Here is a 21015-nt window from a genome sequence, read left to right on the forward strand (position 1 = left end):
AGAGATCAGTGCCCACAGCAGCTACATACAGAGCACTGCAGTAGAAGGTACTGTAGATTACTAGCCAGCAAAGCTACCTAACCTAAAATGTCCCTCAAATCCCTGCAGAGTTCTGTCCCTCCAATACAGAGCAGTATCAAGTAGATTACTAGCCAGCAAACTTACTATCAACTGTCCCTCAAATCACTAACAGCTCTCTCCCTACACTAGCTCTTCCAAGCACACACAGGCAGAATGAAAAAACACTGCAGGGCTTCAGTTTATATATGGAAGGGGAGTGGTCCAGGGGGTGTGGGGGGTGGTCCAGGAGGGAGAGCTTCCTGATTGGCTGCCATGTATCTGCTGGTCTGGGGTGAGAGGTCAAAAAAAAGCGCCAGCTAAGGCGAACCCAAAATGGCGAACGTCGCGCGACGTTCGCGAACATTCGGCGAGCGCGAACAGTCGATGTTCGCAAACAAGTTCGCCGGCGAACAGTCCACGACATCCCTATTTACAACATTTATTATAGTGTTTATATTCATTAAATGCAGCTTCTGTGCCAACAGATTTGTAGTTTTTAAATGCCTTTCTCTTCTTTCCTATTAACTTCTTTACTTCTATATTAAGCCACATAGGGTGATTCTTAGAACTTCTACATTTACCCCTTAAGGGAATAAAATGAGAACAGTAATGATTTAATAAGATTTTAAATGACAACCATTTCTGTTCTGTGTTTTTAGCTGAAAACATAATGCCCCAATCAATTTTCTGAAGGGCAGCCCTCAAGGCACTAAAATTAGCTTTTCTGAAATTCATGGTTTTTGTAACCCCAGTTGATATTTGTTTTTTGCACCAGACATTAAATTATATAACATTATGGTCACTATTACCTGGGGGCTCAATGACTTGCGCATTTGCTATAAGTTCTGGGTCATTTGAGATCACTAAATCCAGAATAACATTTCTGCTGGTTGGCTCCTCAACAACCTGTGCCATAAAATTGTCATGCAACAAGTTTATAAACTTGTTCCCATTAACTGGTCTGGCAGTACTGCTGCTCCAGTCAATATCTGTGTAATTAAAATCCCCCATTATCATTACTTTACCCAAACTAACAGCCTTTTCTATTTGCATCAGGAGCTTAGCCTCCTCTTCGTCACTTACATTAGGGGGTCTATTGCCCAGAAGTCTTCCCCCTACAAATTTGTCAAAGTTGCTTAATGAAGCATTATGCCATAAGAGCATGTCTGGTGAGAGAGCGTTATCTTTAGTAGTAGATTTGTAAAGAATGTCCCAGGACTTTTTTGTGGCCTTTAGTAATGGAATCAAGATGGGTAAGGATGACTTAAGCCTGTAGAAAGCATGATGTCGTGATTTAATGGAGCTGAAGTATAGGGCTTCCAACAGAGAGGCTGGGTTTTTGGTGTCAAATGTTTTCCAGTTAGAGGCATGGATTGCTTGTGTTGCTAGGTAGTATGATTTGTAGTTGGGCATTGCTAGGCCTAGTTGCATTGTAGGGGTGTGCAGTGTCGTTCTAGCTACTGTTGGAGTTTTTTGGGCCCACACAAATTTTGCTTGTGTGCGGTCTATTATTTGCAAAATTGATTTTGGTATATAGCAGGGCTAGTTGGTGAAGAAGTATATTAATTTGGGAAGAAATACCATCTTGCAAATGTTAATTCTGCCAATTTGGGTTAAAGGTAGGGTGGACCATTTTGCTAGTGTGATTTTCATAAGTTATATAAGAGGTTGTATGTTAAGAGAAATACATTTGGTTGGGTCTTTATGTATTAGAATTCCTAGATATTTGAAGGTGTCAACTGTTTTAAGGTTGATTGGGGGGCTTATTGTCTTTAGCACTTGTGTGGTTAGTGGAAATATTTGAGATTTATCACAGTAGATTTGTAGGCCATAAAATTTCCCAAATGTGGAAATTGTGTCTAGACTAATTCTCAATGAGTCTGCTGGGTTTGCTAAGTATAGGTGTGGTATCTGCGTACAAAGAGATTTTTTCTTCTAGTCCTTTGTAATAGTAGGCCCTGAATCTGGGGATTTTGTCTTATTAAAGTGGGCTTGTTTGCCAAAGCAAATAATAAGAGGGTGAGAGGGCAGCCATGTCTGTTTCCTCTGGATAGGTTGAAGGGGGTAGATAGGACATTGTTTACTTTAAGTCTGTCTGTGGGCTTACTGTACATTTGGCAAACCCATCTAATAAAACCTGGTCCAATTTCTAGTCTTGTTAGTACTTCCCATAGAAATGACCATTTGATGGAATCGATAGCTTCGGCTGTATCTAGGGATACCACTACCCCTGTTTCCCCATTGTCATGCGGGGCTTGTAGGTTAAAATATAGCCTGCGTATGTTGATTGCCGTTGATTTAGAGGGACTGAAACCTGATTGGTCTTCATCTACCAGCGAGGTGATGATTTCAATTAGTCTTCTTGCTAAAATTTTGGCTAATATTTTAATTTCCGAATTCAAAAGGGATATCAGTCTATACGATGCACATCTAGGGGCAGATTTATCAAAGGTCAAAGTGAAAATTTGAATTAAAAAAACTTAGAATTTCAATCAAATTTTTGTGTACTTCGACTAGGGAATAGTCCAAATTCGATTCGAATTTGATAAAAATTTGAATTTCGAAATTATCATGTATTGTCTCTTTAAAAATTTGACTTCGACCATTCGCCATCTAAAACCTGTCGAATTGCTGTTTTTGCCTATGGGGGACCTCCTAAGTTAATTGGTGAAAAGCTTTTTTGGGGGGGAAAACTTAGAATCGTCCAATTAGAATGCGCTATTACTTCGATTTGTATGATTAGAATTTGATTGAAAATTTGAAATTCGACCCTTGATAAATCTGCCCCTTAGTGTTATCTTTACCTGGCTTTGGTAACACTATGATGTTTGCTTCTGAAAATGAGGGAGGAAGTGAAAAATTTCCATGTGCGTACATGAATGTGTCTAGGAGTTTCAATTCCGTATCCATCAGGACCTGGGGACTTCCCTGTAGACATTGTCATTATCGCCTCTGCTTTTTCTAATTGTGAAATTAGATATTTGGTTTGATGTTGGGATAGGTGTTGGAGGGTAATCTTGTTTAGATACTGTAAGTGTGCAGCTCATGGTTAGCGTAGTGAGCTTTGGATGTGTATAGGTCTGCGTAATATGTTTTGAATTCTTCCTCTATTTCTGAGGGAGCCAAAATGGTCAGGCCTTGTACGTTAACTATTTTGGGAATAGCTGTGGACTAGTCCATTGTTTTGGCTAAAAAGGCCAGAGGTTTGCCATTTTTGTCTCCCAAGGCAAATGCTCTACTAATGGAGAATAAAATGTGTTTGTTTTTGGTGAGGTTTAGCTTTTGTAGTTCTACTTGTCTAAGGGCTATGACAAATTTATTTTGGTTTTGCGGGGTTGGGTCATCTGTGAAGTCTTGCTCAGCTTGTGTTGAGTTCAAGAGTAGCTACCTGATCATATGCTTCTACGGTTAGTCAATCCCTTCACATTAGCCAATACATATATAGTTGGTCTAATCTTATTTCCTTCGCTCTGTGCTATTAATCAATCATAACAATTTATGACGTGGACCCATACTACAATTCATACCTTTATGAATAAATACAAAAAAGGGACTAAACCATGAATGAATCTCTGCCCCCAGGAAATGTGTAGAAAGTATATCGTGCTATTAAATTACTCACCCTTCCTTTGTTCCGTGTAGCCAGATCCACTTAGTGCTATTTATATCACCCATGCCCAATCCAAAATTTTCAATTGATCTTCATTATTTTTTTATATATAGTTTTTAAATTATTTGCCACCTTCGTCCGACTCATTTCAGCTTTTAAAGGCGTGTCCCTGACCCCATTTAAAAAACAAATGCTCTATAAGGCTACAAATGTATTGTTATTGTTATTTTCTATTACTTGTTTTTCTATTCAGGGCCTCTCCTATTCATATTCCAGGCTCGTATTCAAATTAATGCATGGTTGCTTGGGTAATTGGGACCCTAAATAACTCAAAAGCCACAAATAAAAAATGAAAACCAAATGCAAATTGACTCAGAATATCACTCTCTACATTATACAAAGGGGGTTATTTAAGTTCGATTTTTTTTCTAGTGGGATTTTTGAAGGGGGAAAACCCCAATTTTGATATATTAAACCCCAATGGTGTTAAACATCAGATCTGAAAAAGTCACAGTTTTAGGCGACAAATCTGAAAAAAACATATTTTATAGTCTTTTCCCAGACAGGAAATTTTTGTGAAAATGTATTGATAGATGGGGGGGGGGAAGTTTGTGCTGATTTGCTCTGAGTGGTTTTCAGAAAATAGTGAGAAAATGTCAGATTTTGATAAATAACCCCCCTACGAGGATTTTGTGGTTTCTGGTGTCAAATCTGAAAAAGCAGCCGGTTTTGAGCATCAAATCTGAAAAAGATACAGGTTTTGGACGTTGAATCCGAAATTATACTGAAAATGTATTGATAAATAGAGGAAAAGTCCATGCAGATTTGGTAGGAGTAGTTTTCAGAAAATAGTGAGAACATTTTGAATTTTGATAAATAACCCCCAAAGAGTTAACTGAAAAGTCCACAACCCCTGGCAAAAGGCTGAATTTTCAAATGGGACTGAAAAAGTTTGACAACCACTACTCTAAAAGAAAAGCATAGATATAATATTTTTAGACATTTAGGATGTTTGTTTCTGAAGTTTTTATGCAGGCACTTATTTTATGAATGGCTTATTTTAGCAAAACTTAATTTATTTATGACCCACACAGAAACACTAAGGGGCAGATTTATTTTTTGGTCAAAACTATCAAATTTGAATTGTGAATTATCCAACAAATTAGATTGTGAATCTAATTTAAACTCAAAAAGTAATAAAAAGTAACAATAATAATAGATGTGTTTTTAGATGGGGTCAGTGACCCCCCCCTTTGAAAGCTGGAAACAGTCAGAAGAAGTCAAATAATTAAAAAGCTATAAAAAAGTAAAAATGAAGGCCAGTTAAAAAATTGTTCTATACTATACTATATCTATACTAAAAGTCAACTTAAAGGTGAATCACCCCTTTAATATGACTGTAGACTAGGTAGTTTATACTCTCTAACGTTTGCGGCCAAAGAGGAGTTTCACAAAGTGAAAAGTTTTACTTTCTAAGCAGTATGCAGTCAGTAGATTAAATTTTTAAGAGTGCTCCTTAGTGCGATAGTCAGGACCAGAACTAGGGGTAGGCAAAAGAGACACATGCCTGGGGTGTGAAGGTACAGAGGCACCATCCATGTACCTCTTCTGCTGCCTTCTCCTAGTTTGGGCCCTTATGTCCGCCACCTGCCTGCGCATCTTCGCCACAAGCACATTTGTATGTGTATGTGCACACATGAGGAGGGGGTGATGTAGCCGGCGGGATGTGCCTAAGGTGCCCAGCCAACTCAGCCTGGCACTAGTGCTACCTTTACTGTTTGCCAAGTTTTCTCTACTATGGTGTTTCCTTTTAGCCCCTGTGGCCAATAATGTGGACTAAGAAAGGACGGCACCATTTCAGAAATACTAACATGTCTGGATCTGGACTAAGAGTTCAAAAGGAATTCCTTTTATTCTAAACTCCAATAATTCAGTCTATTTATACTCAACCTCTTTGACCCACATTATCTTGTACCTTATCTGCTTAAATCAATTATAAAAAGGCTGTAGCTCACCTTTAGTATATGTAGGTGGATTCTCCTGCAAGGTGTCCTGTGTCCACACCCAAATTGATACAGTCAGTATTATAATAGAAAGCAGGACAAATCCAAGGCAGTAGCTATGACTGCAAAGTGCTTTTTGGGGAAAAATGCTCCACAACATGTTTGGCCCTTTATCAAGTGTGCAAAACCAAACACAAGGAAAGTATTTAAACTTTCCTTAACCTTTCACCTCTGAAGTGCATTCTGGGTACATACATCGACAAATGCATTTAAATTGTTGTTTCCATTAATAGCATAAATACAAATTACTTTATACAAGAATAAATATTAAATTACTTAAACAAGATGTGTTATACATTCCATATGTGATCAATAAATACATACATTCTTCAACTCCCTATAAAAAGTGTCCATGCCTTAAAATATTTCTTATGTGAATAAAATGCATTACAAGAACAGTCCTCAATCTTGTCTGTGAATCAATGTGCTCCGTGTTAAGTCCAAATAAAACGACAGGCCACTGCATACATTAACCTAGCCTGAACAAAAAGGAAACTGCTCGTTAAGCCTATCCAACTCCAACTTGATACATGTTCCTAACATAGTTATCGTAACAATTTTAACATAATTTATACAATGTTACCATTTTATCAACTTCATATAACCCCTTTACATTCTCACTTCTAGGGGAGTTAACAATAATTTCTTACTTAAATATTTGAACTTAGTCTATAAGACTTAGTACTATAAATTCTATATTTATTAGACTCACCACCGGCGATAGTCTTACGGACATCGTAAACTGAGACTATTTGGCTATTAATACCTCCTGAAAAAGAAACACATTAAATTATAATTACACAGTATAAATTAGAGGAAGCATGTTAAATTTAACTGTTCGTTCATCCCTTTAGGGTAGGTGCTCTCTAAACGTCTAATCCAACGAGCTTCTCTCTGTAGGAGTAAGGTGTTTCTATCACCCCCCCCTATCTTGCTTAGGTATAACCTCAAGTATCTTCCACTTCATTTGGCAAACGTTATGTTTTGCAGCATCAAAATATCTGGACATGGGATTGTCACCATAGGTGTCAACCTTGAAGTTCCTAATGGCGTTTTTATGCTCCTTAATTCTAACATTAACAGGTCTTATCGTTTTGCCCACGTAGAGCATCCCACATGGGCATTTCAAAATGTATACCACGTAGGTAGTAGTACATGTGGCAAAACAATATGTTTAATTTTTATAGGGAGTTGAAGAATGTATGTATTTATTGATCACATATGGAATGTATAACACATCTTGTTTAAGTAATTTAATATTTATTCTTGTATAAAGTAATTTGTATTTATGCTATTAATGGAAACAACAATTTAAATGCATTTGTCGATGTATGTACCCAGAATGCACTTCAGAGGTGAAAGGTTAAGGAAAGTTTAAATACTTTCCTTGTGTTTGGTTTTGCACACTTGATAAAGGGCCAACGCCCGAAACATGTTGTGGAGCATTTTTCCCCAATAAAAGCACTTTGCAGTCATAGCTACTGCCTTGGATTTGTCCTGCTTTCTATTATAATACTGACTGTACCTTATCTGCTTGTCTCTTGCAGATCCCCTCGTAAATGACTTTTGAAACCATACACATAGATTAATATTCCTTTTTGTTGGTCATTTGCACCCAAAGCAACCTGGCCAGCCACGTTGCCCCCACTGCACATGTCCTCAACCAATCGTGGTTTTAAGGAAACAATGCAGTATGTAATTGGTGATAGAAAGAGAGGAAGATCATTTTTAAAAAAAAAATTCTAAAAGTTTATGATAGTAATACAACTAATGATGCATGGTTCACACATGAGGAAATTCAAAAGAGACTAGAACATGTTAACATAAATAAAGGTCCAGGGCCAGATGGTATTCATCCCAGGGAGCTTAGCTCTGTGATTGCCAACCCTCTTTACTTAATTTTTCAGGTCTGGCATAGTGCAGAGAGACTGGCGAATTGCTAATGTGGTGCCGCTATTCAAAAGGGTATCCCGTTCTCAGCCTCAAAACTATAGGCCAGTTAGTCTGATGTCAGTGGTAGGAAAGCTTTTCGAAGGGTTAATAAAGGTACTGGACTTCATAGCAAATCATAAAACTGTGAGTTTGTGCCAGCATGGTTTTATGCATAATAGATCTTGCCAGACTAACTTAATTTCTTTTTATGAGAAGGTAAGTAGGGACCTCGGTTCTGGGATGGCAGTGGATGTGATTTACTTCACTTTGCTAGAGCATTTGATATAGTGCCACACAAAAGGTTACTGGTTAAATTAAGGAATGTTGGCCTGGAACATAATATTTGTACCTGGATAGAGAACTGGCTAAAAGATAAACTACAAATAGTGGAACATGTTCTAATTGGACCAGTGTTGTTAGTGGAGTACCACAGGGCTCTGTACTAGGTCCCTTGCTTTTCAACTTTTTTATTAATGACCTGGAGGTAGGCTGTACTGTTTCTATTTTTGCAGATGATACTAAATTGTGCAGAACTATAGGTTCTATGCAGGATGCTGCCACTTTGCAGAGTGATTTGTCTAAGTTGGGAAACTGGGCAGCAAACTGGAAAATGAGGTTCAATGTTGATAAATGCAAGGTTATGCACTTTGGCAAAAATAATATAAATGCAAGTTATACACTAAATGACAGTGTGTTGGGAGTTTCCTTAAATGAGAAGGATCTTGGGTTTTTTATAGATAACAAGTTGTCTAATTCTGGGCAGTGTCATTCTGTGGCTACTAAAGCAGTTCTGTCTTGCATAAAAAAGGGCATTAACTCAAGGGATGAAAACATAATTATGCCTCTTTATAGGTCCCTGGTAAGGCCTCATCTGGAGTATGCAGTGCAGATTTGGACTCCAGTCCTTAAGAGGGATATAAATGAGTTGGAGAGAGTGCAGAGACAGGCAACTAAATTGGTTAGAGGGATGGATGACGTAAATTACGAGGGAAGACTGTCAAGGTTAGGGTTGTTTTCTCTGGAAAAAATGCGCTTACGAGAGGACATGATTACACTTTACAAGTACATTAGAGGATATTATAGTCAAATCGTAGGGGACCTTTTTACCCAGAAAGAGGATCACCGTACCAAAGAGCACCCCTTCAGACTAGAGGAAAGGAACTTTCATTTGAAGCAATGTAGGTGGTTCTTTACAGTGAGGTTGTGGAATGCACTGCCGGGTGATGTTGTGATGGCTGATTCTGTTAATGCCTTTAAGAGTGGCTTGGATGATTTCTTCGATAGACATAATATTAAAGGCTATTGTGACACTAAATTCTATAGTTAGTATAGATATGGATATCTATAATTTATCTGAGAGTATTGAGGGGTGTGTGTATGGGTGCTGGGTTTTCATTTGGAGGGGTTGAACTTGATGGACTTGATTTAACTATGTAACTATGTAACATATCACAATGCATGTTCTTTAGAATGACTACCCCCCTCCCTATATGTCAAGCAGGGCCGGACTGGGAGAAAAAAGAGAATTCTAGTGGTGTTTGTCAGCAACAGCAGCCTCATTAAATCTACAGTATCGGGACAGCAGGCTGTGCAGAGATTACCACAACTCCTACGGTAATCCAGTTGTATCCGACTCGGTCTTCCCTGCCTATGCCCCTTCTTGGTGTTTGGTTGGCAACCCAACATATGCGGTGATTAAAGGGGACCTTTTACCCTTAAAAAATATTTTATTACATTTGTCAAGCAAAATGAACTTTAATTATATTATAATACATAGTAACATAGTAACATAGTAAGTAAGGTTGAAAAAAGACACATGTCCATCGAGTTCAACCTTTTTTTTTTATATATATTAACTACCTATCTGCCAGTTGATCCAGAGGAAGGCAAAAAACCCATCTGAAGCCTCTCCAATTTGCCTTAGAGGGGGAAAACTAAAAAAAAAAGACTAGTCCCTGGATTAACTTGGACTATGATCTATTACCCATAACCCTGTATTCCCTTACTTGCTAAAAAGCTATCCAACCCCTTCTTAAAGCTATCTAATGTATCAGCCTGTACAACAGATTTAGGGAGAGAATTCCACATCTTCACGGCTCTCACTGTAAAAAACCCCTTCCGAATATTTAGGCGGAACCTCTTTTCTTCTAATCGGAATGGGTGACCTCGTGTCAGCTGGAAAGACCTACTGGTAAATAAAGCATTAGAGAGATTATTATATGATCCCCTTATATATTTATACATAGTCATCATATCACCCCTTAAGCACCTCTTCTCCAGTGTGAACATCCCCAATTTGGCCAGTCTTTCCTCATAGCTAAGATTTTCAATACCTTTTAACAGCTTAGTTGCCCTTCTCTGTACCCTCTTTAATACAATAATGTCCTGTTTGAGTGATGGAGACCAAAACTGTACGGCATATTCTAGATGGGGCCTTACAAGTGCTCTATACAGTGGAGGAATGACCCCCTCCTCCCTTGACTCTATGCCCCTTTTAATACAGCTCAAGACCTTATTTGCCCTTGATGCTGCCGACTGGCATTGCTTGCTACAGCCAAGTTTATCATCTACAAGGACTCCAATGTCCTTTTCCATAATGGATTTGCCTAGTGCAGTCCCATTAAGGGTATAAGTGGCTTGGATATTTTTACATCCCAGGTGCATGACTTTACATTTATCAACATTGAATCTCATTTGCCACTTAGCTGCCCAGATTGCCAGTTTGTCAAGATCCTGTTGCAAGGATGCCACATCCTGGATGGAATTAATTGGGCTGGATAATTTTGTGTCATCTGCAAACACTGATACATTACTTACAACACCCTCCCCTAAGTCATTAATGAACAAGATAAATAAAAGTGGACCCAATACTGAGCCCTGGGGGACCCCACTAAGAACCTTACTCCAACTAGAGAATGTGTCATTAACAACCACCCTCTGTACCTGATCCTGTAGCCAGTTTCCTATCCACGTGCAAACGACTTCATTAAGCCCAGCAGACCTTAGTTTAGAAAGCAGTTGTTTGTGGGGCACAGTGTCAAACGCTTTGGCAAAGTCCAAATAGATCACATCTACTGCCCCCCCCCACTGTCCAGAATCTTACTTACCACATCATAAAATGCAATCAAATTCATCTGACATGACCTATCCTTCATAAAGCCATGCTGATTGTTGCTCATAATGCCATTTATTAGCAAAAATTTTGAATGTCATCCCTTAACAAGCCTTCAAATAATTTGCCCACCACAGATGTCAAGCTTACTGGCCTATAATTGCCAGGCTGAGATCGCAATCCCTTTTTAAATATTGGAATAACATCAGCTTGTCTCCAATCCATAGGCACCATACCAGATGACAGTGAATCTGAGAAAATCAGAAATAAGGGCTGGTCTAAAACTGAACTAAGCTCTCTTAGAACCCGGGGGTGTATGCCATCAGGCCCTGGAGCCTTGTTTACATTAATTTGTAGTAAAGCTTTTTGAATCATATCCTGAGTCAGCCACTGACTAGATTGAGCTGAACCATTCGTGCAGTTATAAAGTGAGCCTGTGAACCCAGACTCCTCTATTATATACACTGAAGAAAAGAACTGATTTAACACATTTGCCTTTTCTGTATCTGTTACAACCATACTGGTACCATTATTTAAGGGAGCAACACTTTCAACCTGCATCTTTTTACTATTAATATATTTAAAAAACTTTTTAGGGTTAGTTTTCACCTCCACTGCAATTAACTCTTCATTTCTTTTCTTAGTTTTCCAGATTGCTGATTTACAACATTTATTACAGTGTTTATATTCATTAAATGCAGCTTTTGTCCCTACAGATTTGTAGTTTTTAAATGCCTTTCTCTTCTTTCCCATTAACTTCTTTACTTCTGTATTAAGCCACACAGGATGATTCTTAGAGCTTCTATGTTTAGTCGTTAAGGGAATAAATTGAGAACAGTAATGATTTAATATCATTTTAAAGGACAACCATTTCTGTTCTGTGTTTTTAGCCGAAAACCTAATGCCCCAATCAATGCTCTGTAGGGCAGCCCTCAAGGCACTAAAATTAGCTTTTCCAAAATTCATGGTATTTGTTGCCCCAGTATATTTTTGTTTTTTGCACCAGACATTAAAAGATATAACATTATGGTCACTATTACCCAGGGGTTCAATGATTTGCACATTAGCTATAAGTTCTGGGTCATTTGAGATCACTAAATCAAGAATAGCATTTTTTCTGGTAGGCTCCTCAAAAACCTGTGCTAAAAAATTGTCGTGCAATAAGTTTATAAACCTGTTCCCATTAACTGATCTAGCAGTACCGTTGCTCCAGTCAATATCTGGGTAATTAAAATCCCCCATTATCATTACTTTACCTAAACAGCAGCCTTTTCTATTTGCATTAGGAGCTTTGTCTCTTCCTCCTCACTTACATTAGGGGGTCTATAGCATACTCCTACAATTAATTTGCTGGATTCTTTACAATTGGTGAAGAACTCCACCCATATGACTTCTGCCCCCTCATTTTCTAACATAACCTCCTCCTAACATACAGACATACCCCTCCTCCTTTTCTATTGCCTCTATCCCTCCGAAACAAAGTATAGCCACTGATATTTACTGCTCAGTCATGCGACTAATTCAGCCATGTTTTGGCCACACCAATCACATCATATTTTCCTTCCAACACCAGCAGCTCCAGCTCTCCCATTTTACCAGTCAGACTTCTTGCATTTGTAAACATACATTTAATACTAGTACCATATTGAACATATGACATGTGGTCCTCCCTATCCTTAACAGTATCCCCAGCCAAATCTCCTCCCCATTTTCCCTTTCTTTGCCCACTATCTCATCTAACCTGTCTTCCACTGAATCTTTTACTGAACCCTCCCCCCCACACCTAGTTTAAAATCTCCTCCAACCCTCTAGCCATCTTTTCTCCCAAAACAGCTGCCCCATCATCATTGAGGTGCAGCCCATCCCTAGCAAAGAGCCTGTAGCCGAAAAATCAGCCCAGTTCTCCAAAAACTCAAAACCCTCCTCCCTACACCAATCTTTCAGCCACGCATTAATTTTATTATAATAATAATTATATTATAAATTATTTGAATCTTGTTTCCTTTGGTCTGAGAATAATTATAGCAGGGAGGAAGGAGCCACTTTGTGGACACTGTTATAAAGGCAAGCCTTCATCATCTCAAAATCTTATTTTTGCACCAGAATTGGTGATCCGATGTCCATCCCCATGCACTGGCTACACAATTAAATGTAGATGGAAACAGTGTAATGTGTGGAGAGCAATGACATCTAGGAAGTGCTGAATGGAAAGTGAAAGTAATTGTCTGTCCTGCCTCTAGGCCATAGAGGAGGTGCAAGCAACATTTCATGTTTAAATTGAAAAGGACTTTTATTATACAGCTTTTTATGTCTGGGTGACAGGTCTCCTTTAGGTGAGGGAAGCTGCAAAAGTTAGGTGGTTTCCCCCTTAGTAAAATCGATGGGTGTAGTCATTTGTTTGGCTTTAATGCCCCTCACAGAAAAGGGTGGATGTCCATCTAGAACCTTGGGTAGTAATAGGCACCTAAATGGTATTTGTGTTATGTGTGTGAGATGCCTTTCCCTATATTCATTTTTGTTTGACCTTTATTTTATTCTACTAGAGCACTATTGTTTGGCAATGTTACATGGAAGTTACATGGAATTCTATTATACAGAAAATTCTGAATTACAGGAAGGCCATCTCTGATAAACTCCATTTTAATAAAATAATTCTAATGAATATTTTTCTATGTAATAATAAAACAATACCTTGTACACAACCCCAAGCAGGATAGAATAAATCCTTATTGGAGGAAAAACAACTTGAGGGCTGGGGTGGGTGGGGTGGCCCTGAAAATGTTGTTGTACGGGGGTCCGTTATTTCTAATGGCGACCCTGTAGTTACATATACACACGCACAATATATTATATGTATAGTATATAACAATATTTGACTTTAAAATGCCTGAAAATAACTACATTTAGTAGGTCTAGTATAGGTCAATCTAAAAACAACTGGACTTGGTGAGTAATCACGCAGCAGAACGTCTTCATTGATTACTCAGCAAGTCCAGTTGTTTTTAGATTGACCTATACTAGATATACCATGACCTGGATGAATGAAAATCTCCATAGTCATACATTTAGTAGGATAATTTTTTTAGAAAAGTAAGGAGAAAAAAAACACATTTTCAAAGCAATTCCTTTCATATGCAGCTTTGTTTTCAAAAACATTAATCTGCACAGATGGCGGAGACATGTAATCTCATTCTCTGTTACCATGCTACCAGATACAGAATATAATTTTTAATGAAATTGCAGATTTTACAGGTCTGTTTGAAACAATACATATATATTGTTTTGTATGATGTTAAACAGTGTGACATAAATAAAGGTTTACTTTTCTGTTCTTACAACTGTGTAGAACAGAAAGCACCCTTGAAGGGTGATTTACTGATCTATAAAAGCTATTATACTGGAACAATTATTATATTGAATAATGATTATCAGAACTATAAATTATGGCTACAATAACAAAAGTAGTAGTATCTAAAATATCTAAAGTATCTAAAATACAAATATTACACTATGGCATATTTAATCGTATTAAATTTTACTTATACGTTAAATAAAAAAATCTCACAAACTCACAAATCTTTCTCTCGTATGCTTTAGTGAAATGAACGGTATATTTATGGGGTTATGTAATAAACTTTAAATTTGCTATTTGCCTGGTAACCATACTTACCAATCAGCATGTAGCATTAACTGCATTATAGATTACCATGGTTTACTAGGTGAGGGCAAAACTAGATGCTTTATTACATTACCCAGCAAATAATACATCACTGGCATTCTTCTAAGCATTTTTCTAAGCTTCTCTTTTTCTTATATAGCTATACATCTAAATATACATATATAGTTGTCTTTATATGTTTTCATTTATATTATTCCTCACTACAAATAGGTGGTATATACAAGTATGGGATCTGTTATCCAGAAAGCTCTGAATTATGGCAAGTTCATCTCCCATAGCCTCCATTTTATACAAAAAATCTAAAATGTTCAACATTATTTCCTTTTTCTCTGTAGTAATAAAACAGTACATTGTATGTGATCCAAACTAAGATATAATTAATCCTTAGAAGCAGAACCACCCTATTGGGTATACAGTATTTAATGTTTACATGATTTTCTAGTAGACCTCAGTGATATAGATCCAAATTATGGAAAGAACCATAATCCAGAAAGCCCCAGGCCCGAGGATTCTGGATAACAAGTCCCATACCTGTGTGTGTGTGTGTGTGTGTGTGTGTGTGTGTGTGTGTGTGTGTGTGTGTGTGTGTGTGTGTGTGTGTGTGTATATATATATATATATGTTATAGGAACCATAATAACAACAATAATTCAGCCCTAATTTATACTCAGCCTATTTGACCCACATTATCTTGTACCTTATCTTGTACCTTATCTGCTTGTCTCTTGCAAATCCCCTTATAAATGGATTGACAAAAGGGTTTCCCTATAACATTTTTACTGGCTAAAACGGTCCTCTGCACTCAACCCATTATCAATATATTTAAGACAGAGACATTTTGTGCATACTGCTACTAAAAAATGCCTTACCCTTTAAACAACACAGGGATTGTTTGTCCATATATTGCAATAGCTTAAGCGTAGGACTGGCCAGATATGGGATGACTTTGACGTAGTTGGCCAGCTTAAATATATTGCAATATATGGAAAAACAATCCCTGTGTTGTTTAAAGGGTAAGGCATTTTTTAGTAGCAGTATGCACAAAATGTCTTTGTCTTAAATATATTGATAATGGGTTGAGTGCAGAGGACCTCTTGTAGTTGGCTATATGTATTTTGTGGTCACACCCTCATTGCACCCCCGCCTAATGGTTTTAAAAAATAGTGGTGAGCACAACTTTCCCTTGTTTGTTATATATATATATATATATATATATATATATATATATATATATATATATATATATATATATATATACACACACAAATAGAGCCCTGTTTTAGTGAATTAAATTTATATTGAAAAACAGATGTTTTTTTTTCTTAAAAAATGTTTTTGTGTATTTAAGAATTATCCAAATATTTACTTAAAGTAAAATCTTACCTTCCTCCCACCAGTGTTAATACGTAGCGGCGTTAAGAATGGATCAAAAATCATATGGCTGGTTTCTATGTTGATTGGGGACTGCCTCTTCCCTACAGCACCGAGATTCCAGGTATCACCTTTATACCACTTTTGTTATATTTTATTTCAAAAGGATTTCCCTATAACATTTTTACTAGCTAAAACGGTACAGCAACTTTACCTGTGTGTGTGTGTGTGTGTGTGTGTGTGTGTGTGTGTGTGTGTGTGTGTGTGTGTGTGTGTGTGTGTGTATATATATATATATATATATATATATATATATATATATATACACAAATAGAGCCCTGTTTTAGTGAATTAAATTTATATTGAAAAACAGATGTTTTTTTTTTTAAAAATCTGTGTATTTAAGAAAAATCCAAATATTTACTTAAAGTAACATCTTACCTTCCTCCCACCAGTATTAATACGTAGCGGCGCTAAGAATGGATCAAAAATCATATGGCTGGTTTCTATGTTGACTGGAGACTGCCTCTTCCCTACAGCACAGAGATTCCAGGCTGAATTTACCAATCCCCAAAAGGAAGGCACTGAAAAAAAATAGAGTATTTAAAAGCATTAAATATTTAATAACATGCAACAGTGAAAACTGACCTGTAAAACTGCCGAAAGAAAATATTTTTCACATTATCCTGCCATTGTTTATATCATTCATTGCGTGGTTTGTGTTTAAAGTGGTAGTTCAACTTTAAAAGAACTTTCAGATGATGTACATTGTAGCATCTTTTTGTGTTCAATTGCAACTAATTGAGATTATTTAAAGAAAACAAAACCTTGAGACCTGTTGTGATGTCATAGAAGTCAATGGGATCTGTATCTTCTGCATTAAATTATGTTGATGTTCCATTGAATTTTTTTCCCCTCAACTTTAGGTTAACATGAGTAACCCATTTCAGATTTTTCATAAAGTGCTCTGACACTGAATTCTTACAGCGATGGCATGAATTTAATATGACTGTGCATCTACCATGGGCTGGGTTAACTAAAAATTACAGATGGAGCTGGCAATCACCTTCCTATGAACACCTACAAACTAAAATGCAGATTTTGTCAACCTTGCTGCAACAAGAAAATTGTTAAAACCAATCAATTTCAAAATCCTGAGCAGTGAACCATGAAAACATTTTTAATTACACAGATCCATACGCTTCTGTATTTTACAGAAAACAATTGAAATTGTTTGTACATTGCCGAAAAATGTACAATTTGTTTGCTAAACTGTGACACCTGCTTTTTATATAATTTTAGGTTCCTCCTTCTCAACGTTTATGTGTGTTTAAGAACTTTTGTTTCATAAACCCATCATCACTATTGTGAAGGTCAGTGTAAAACATAACATCTATAATATAAATAATTCCTTTTTAGATTAGTATCAATTATTTGCAATCCTAATTTGGTGCAATATATGGTTATATGTGTATTTATATAATTTGTGTATATAATTATCCAGAAGAATAGAAAAATATGTAATAACTCTCAAATTAGAGTTACAAAGCTATCAATATAGATGGAGCAGACCAAGGCCAGACTTAGGGGTAGGCAGATGAGGCATGCTAGGCAATACCTTATCTACCTGCCTAGCCTTAGTTTGGCTCATCTACCTCCCCCTATTTATCAATGCATTTCACGAAAATTTCTTGAATCTGATTTGTAGCCGAAAATTGCGACTTTTTTGGATATGATGCCCGAAACCACAAAATCTTCAGATTATTGCAAGAAACCCGGTGCAGATCAGGATATCTTCAAAATGTCAATGTAACATCTGCCATTGACATCTACATGAACTTGACAGTTTGGAGTACTTTTTTATTTGGAGTACTTTTTTATTTGGACTTTTAACACCATTTGGATTACTTTTTTATTTGGACTTTTAACACCATCAGGGTTTAATAAATCTCAAAAATAAATTCCACAAAAAAATGTTTTTTGTCCCTTTTAAAAGTCCAACCAGGAAAAAAAATGGACTTTATTAAATAACCCCCTTAAAATAAGTTCCATTGAACACCAATGGTTTTTCTTTTCACTTGTAGGGGAGCCCTGTCCACCAATGATTTTTTTTTAACTCGGACAAGGCTTGTGGCGGCCCTGGATGGGGGGCACCAATAATCTCTTGGATTCCTGTGGACCACAGTTTAAGATATTGTTTCCCTGCATGCTATCATTTCATGATACTCATCCAAGCTTAAGGGAACAATATACACCCTGTTCTGTCCTCACTATGCATTATCCTGCGGCAGTGTGCAGTTTGACATGCAGCTAAACCTCCCCACAATCCAATAAAGGAGACTGAGAATTAAAAACAGTACAAAAATTGCCTACAATTCAAAGCACCATATGTACAAAAGTACAAGCTACGGTTTTATTATTAAAGTTAAAAAGGAAATAATTTTTAAAAATCTGTATTATTATGCAGTCTATGGGAAACAACCTGCCTGTAATTGGGAGCTTTCTGGATAACAGGTTTCCAGATACCCGATCGCATACCTGTATATCTATCTCTGCCCAGCACTGCACTTAGGTGCACTACACTGCACCTCATTAACTTTAGAAAAGAACGTATATATTACCTCTTTCCTTTATTTTCTACTGTTCCTTCTGTCCCAAATTACGTAAAGGCCATCTTGTTAATCGAATAATTAATCGAACGTATATATTACCTCTTTCCTTTATTTTCTACTGTTCCTTCTGTCCCAAATTACGTAAAGGCCATCTTGTTAATCGAATAATTCAGTTTATAAAACAGGCTTCTCTTTTTCTCTGTAATAATAAAACAGTACCTTGTACTTGATCCCATCTTGATCCCATGAATCCTAGGAAATAGAACTTTTTTCTGTTATATTCCATTTTCACTATAAAGATAACTGAATTATAACGTATCTGAAAAGATAACAAATAATTTTAAAATTGAATGAAAACTTCTGTTCTTGTACCATATATTTGTTAACCTGCAAAATTAAAAAAAGTTGCACATTCTTACACTCAGCCACAGTAAGAGCAAGGCTTGGCGCCTGGAAATACAGGAAGGACGAGTTAAACAATATATTAGAAAAATAGGCCAGTGTAAAGTTGCTGTTTAGTGATGAGTGAATCTGTACCGTTTCACTCACAGAAAAATCGGTGAAAATTTGCGAAAAGTTCGAGGTCAATGGGCATCAAAATAATTTGACGCATTTTGTCCAAATGTATTAAAGTCAATAGGCGTCAAAATAATTTTGACGTGTGCCAATTTTGATGCAAGACAATTTTTTTGTTGTAGCAAATTTTTGCAGCAGTTTTGCAAGAACATTAACAGTCTGCAAAGTGTGTAAATTTGACGTGAATCCATGCCTGGTGAATAAATTCGCCCATCACTACTGCTGTTGTGATGATGCCCTTGGCTGTCTATAGAAATGTGCATCGCTGCAGTTACATAACCAATGAATGTATTAATTGCTTTCATGGCAAACTGCGGGGGGACTTCAAAATCACTTTGCCTGCTAACAAAACACCATCAGCACAGTAAGACATCCCAAGTGTCTTAAAGAACTATACTTTATTCACGGGGCTAGCTGAAGTGCAATCCCCCCTTACTTTTAGTGATATCCATATTCAGGACTGTACTGGGATTCAAAATAGGCCCTGGCATTCCTAGTACACAGAATGTCGGCTCTGGTGCAAACATACTCAGTGGACTTTGTTGAAGAAATGCAAGACTGCATTTTGAGACAAATTCCACCGAATATGTTTGCGCTGGAGCCAATAGAAGACTTCCGGATGTGGAAGAGGGGTTAGCCAGTGGTCCAGGGGTGAAATCTGCCTGCATGCAGGCTGATTTCAGCCCCATCTGGCCCTAGCCCTAACCGTTTTGATCACTGTGCCATATAATGCCAAATGGTTGCAATACCATGTGATGCTTAAGGGTCATTTTGCCATTTAATTCTGGCAGTCACTATGCCATTTAATGCTGCGTGTCCAGGCCCGGATGGCTGGTCACATCTGAACTGGGGACTGGGAACTGGGGGTATCACAGTTCCCTTTGATGTTGTGGTTGCCAGGGCCGGACTGGGAGTAAAAAGCAGCCCTGGCAAAAAAATCAAAGCAGCCCACATGTAAACACGTGATGGTCTTGTACTCATCCACTCATATATTGGAGTAAAACTGCACAAAACTATGTGCATTTCTTACTTCAATGTAATTAATGTAAATATGGTAAAGTGTATTCCGCCTTGTGCCTTTATATGGTCACAGAACCTAATAATTCTAATATCCTTATTTACAGTAGGGGGTACATTATCCCTTATAATACATGAGTGATACTCAGAGTTCCCTGTATAACTCAGCCTGCAGCCTTGTGCCTTTATATGGTCACAGAACAACCCCTCAGTGACTTCTAATATCCTTATCATTTACAGTAGGGGGTACATTATCCCTTATAATACATGAGTGATACTCAGAGTTCCCTGTATAATAAGTTTTCTCTTGGGAGAACTAAGACTCACAGCTTAAAGGGCAATTCACCTTCATTAGCAAAACTGTAATAACACATAAAAATCACAAAAATGTGTTCAAACTGGGACATGGTAATTAGGGGCCACAAAATTGGGCAAGGTGCCCATTGCTTCAAGTCTTTTTTTTTCTCCTTCCCTTGTCTATAGAGTGCAAGCCCTTCAGGTCAGAACTCTGGTGTTCAATGGTAAGGGCCAAAGGCAACGTGATATTCCATTAATTGTAAGCTCTTTTGCCCAGGCTTGCCTTTTGAAACACTGATGATAATATCAGCTTTGAAAACAATCTCAATGACTAAGCTTATTAGGGAGAGCAAGTCAGTAGGAACCAGGGCACTTTGTTTATAGCAAAGGCATTATAACTGAGTGTCAGCTCTTGAAGCAAAGCACTACAGGCCTATTTCTTTACTTTGGATTCCCAGATGCTGCCAGACATTATATTCTGAAACATGATTGAAGTTGTAGCCCAAACAGGGTGCTAGAGTCAAACCATTTGAGCCTCCTTCACTATTAACACAGACATCTGATCTCCGTTCAGTAATGGTTGGACTACATCTCCCAGCATACTCCAGTGGCACACGCACACACACGACCCAGGCTTCTCTGTATAACGTGAGTCTAACTCAAACCCCCATACACCCCTCCTGCCC

At 37.4% G+C, this 21015-nt stretch overlaps 1 protein-coding gene across 9 annotated transcripts in view; it reads right to left on the reverse strand.

Moving 5' to 3' along the window:
• Window positions 1–21015, reverse strand: part of ca10.L (carbonic anhydrase X L homeolog) — a 267865-nt gene that overhangs the window by 150066 nt on the left and 96784 nt on the right. For 8 of the 9 annotated variants that reach the window (XR_005964730.1, XR_005964731.1, XR_005964729.1 and 5 more), the window contains one exon: window positions 16269–16411. Coding sequence is in view for 4 of the 9 variants with exons in the window: in XM_041578891.1 (XP_041434825.1) it covers window positions 16269–16411 (143 nt within the window). In the remaining 5 variants the exon portion in view is untranslated. Of the gene's footprint in view, window positions 1–16268; window positions 16412–18658; window positions 18750–21015 lie in introns of those variants that run through there. The other variant, XM_041578893.1, reaches the window with a different exon arrangement.

This window comes from Xenopus laevis, chromosome 9_10S, assembly GCF_017654675.1.
Source record: "Xenopus laevis strain J_2021 chromosome 9_10S, Xenopus_laevis_v10.1, whole genome shotgun sequence".
Taxonomy (NCBI): Eukaryota; Metazoa; Chordata; class Amphibia; order Anura; family Pipidae; genus Xenopus; species Xenopus laevis.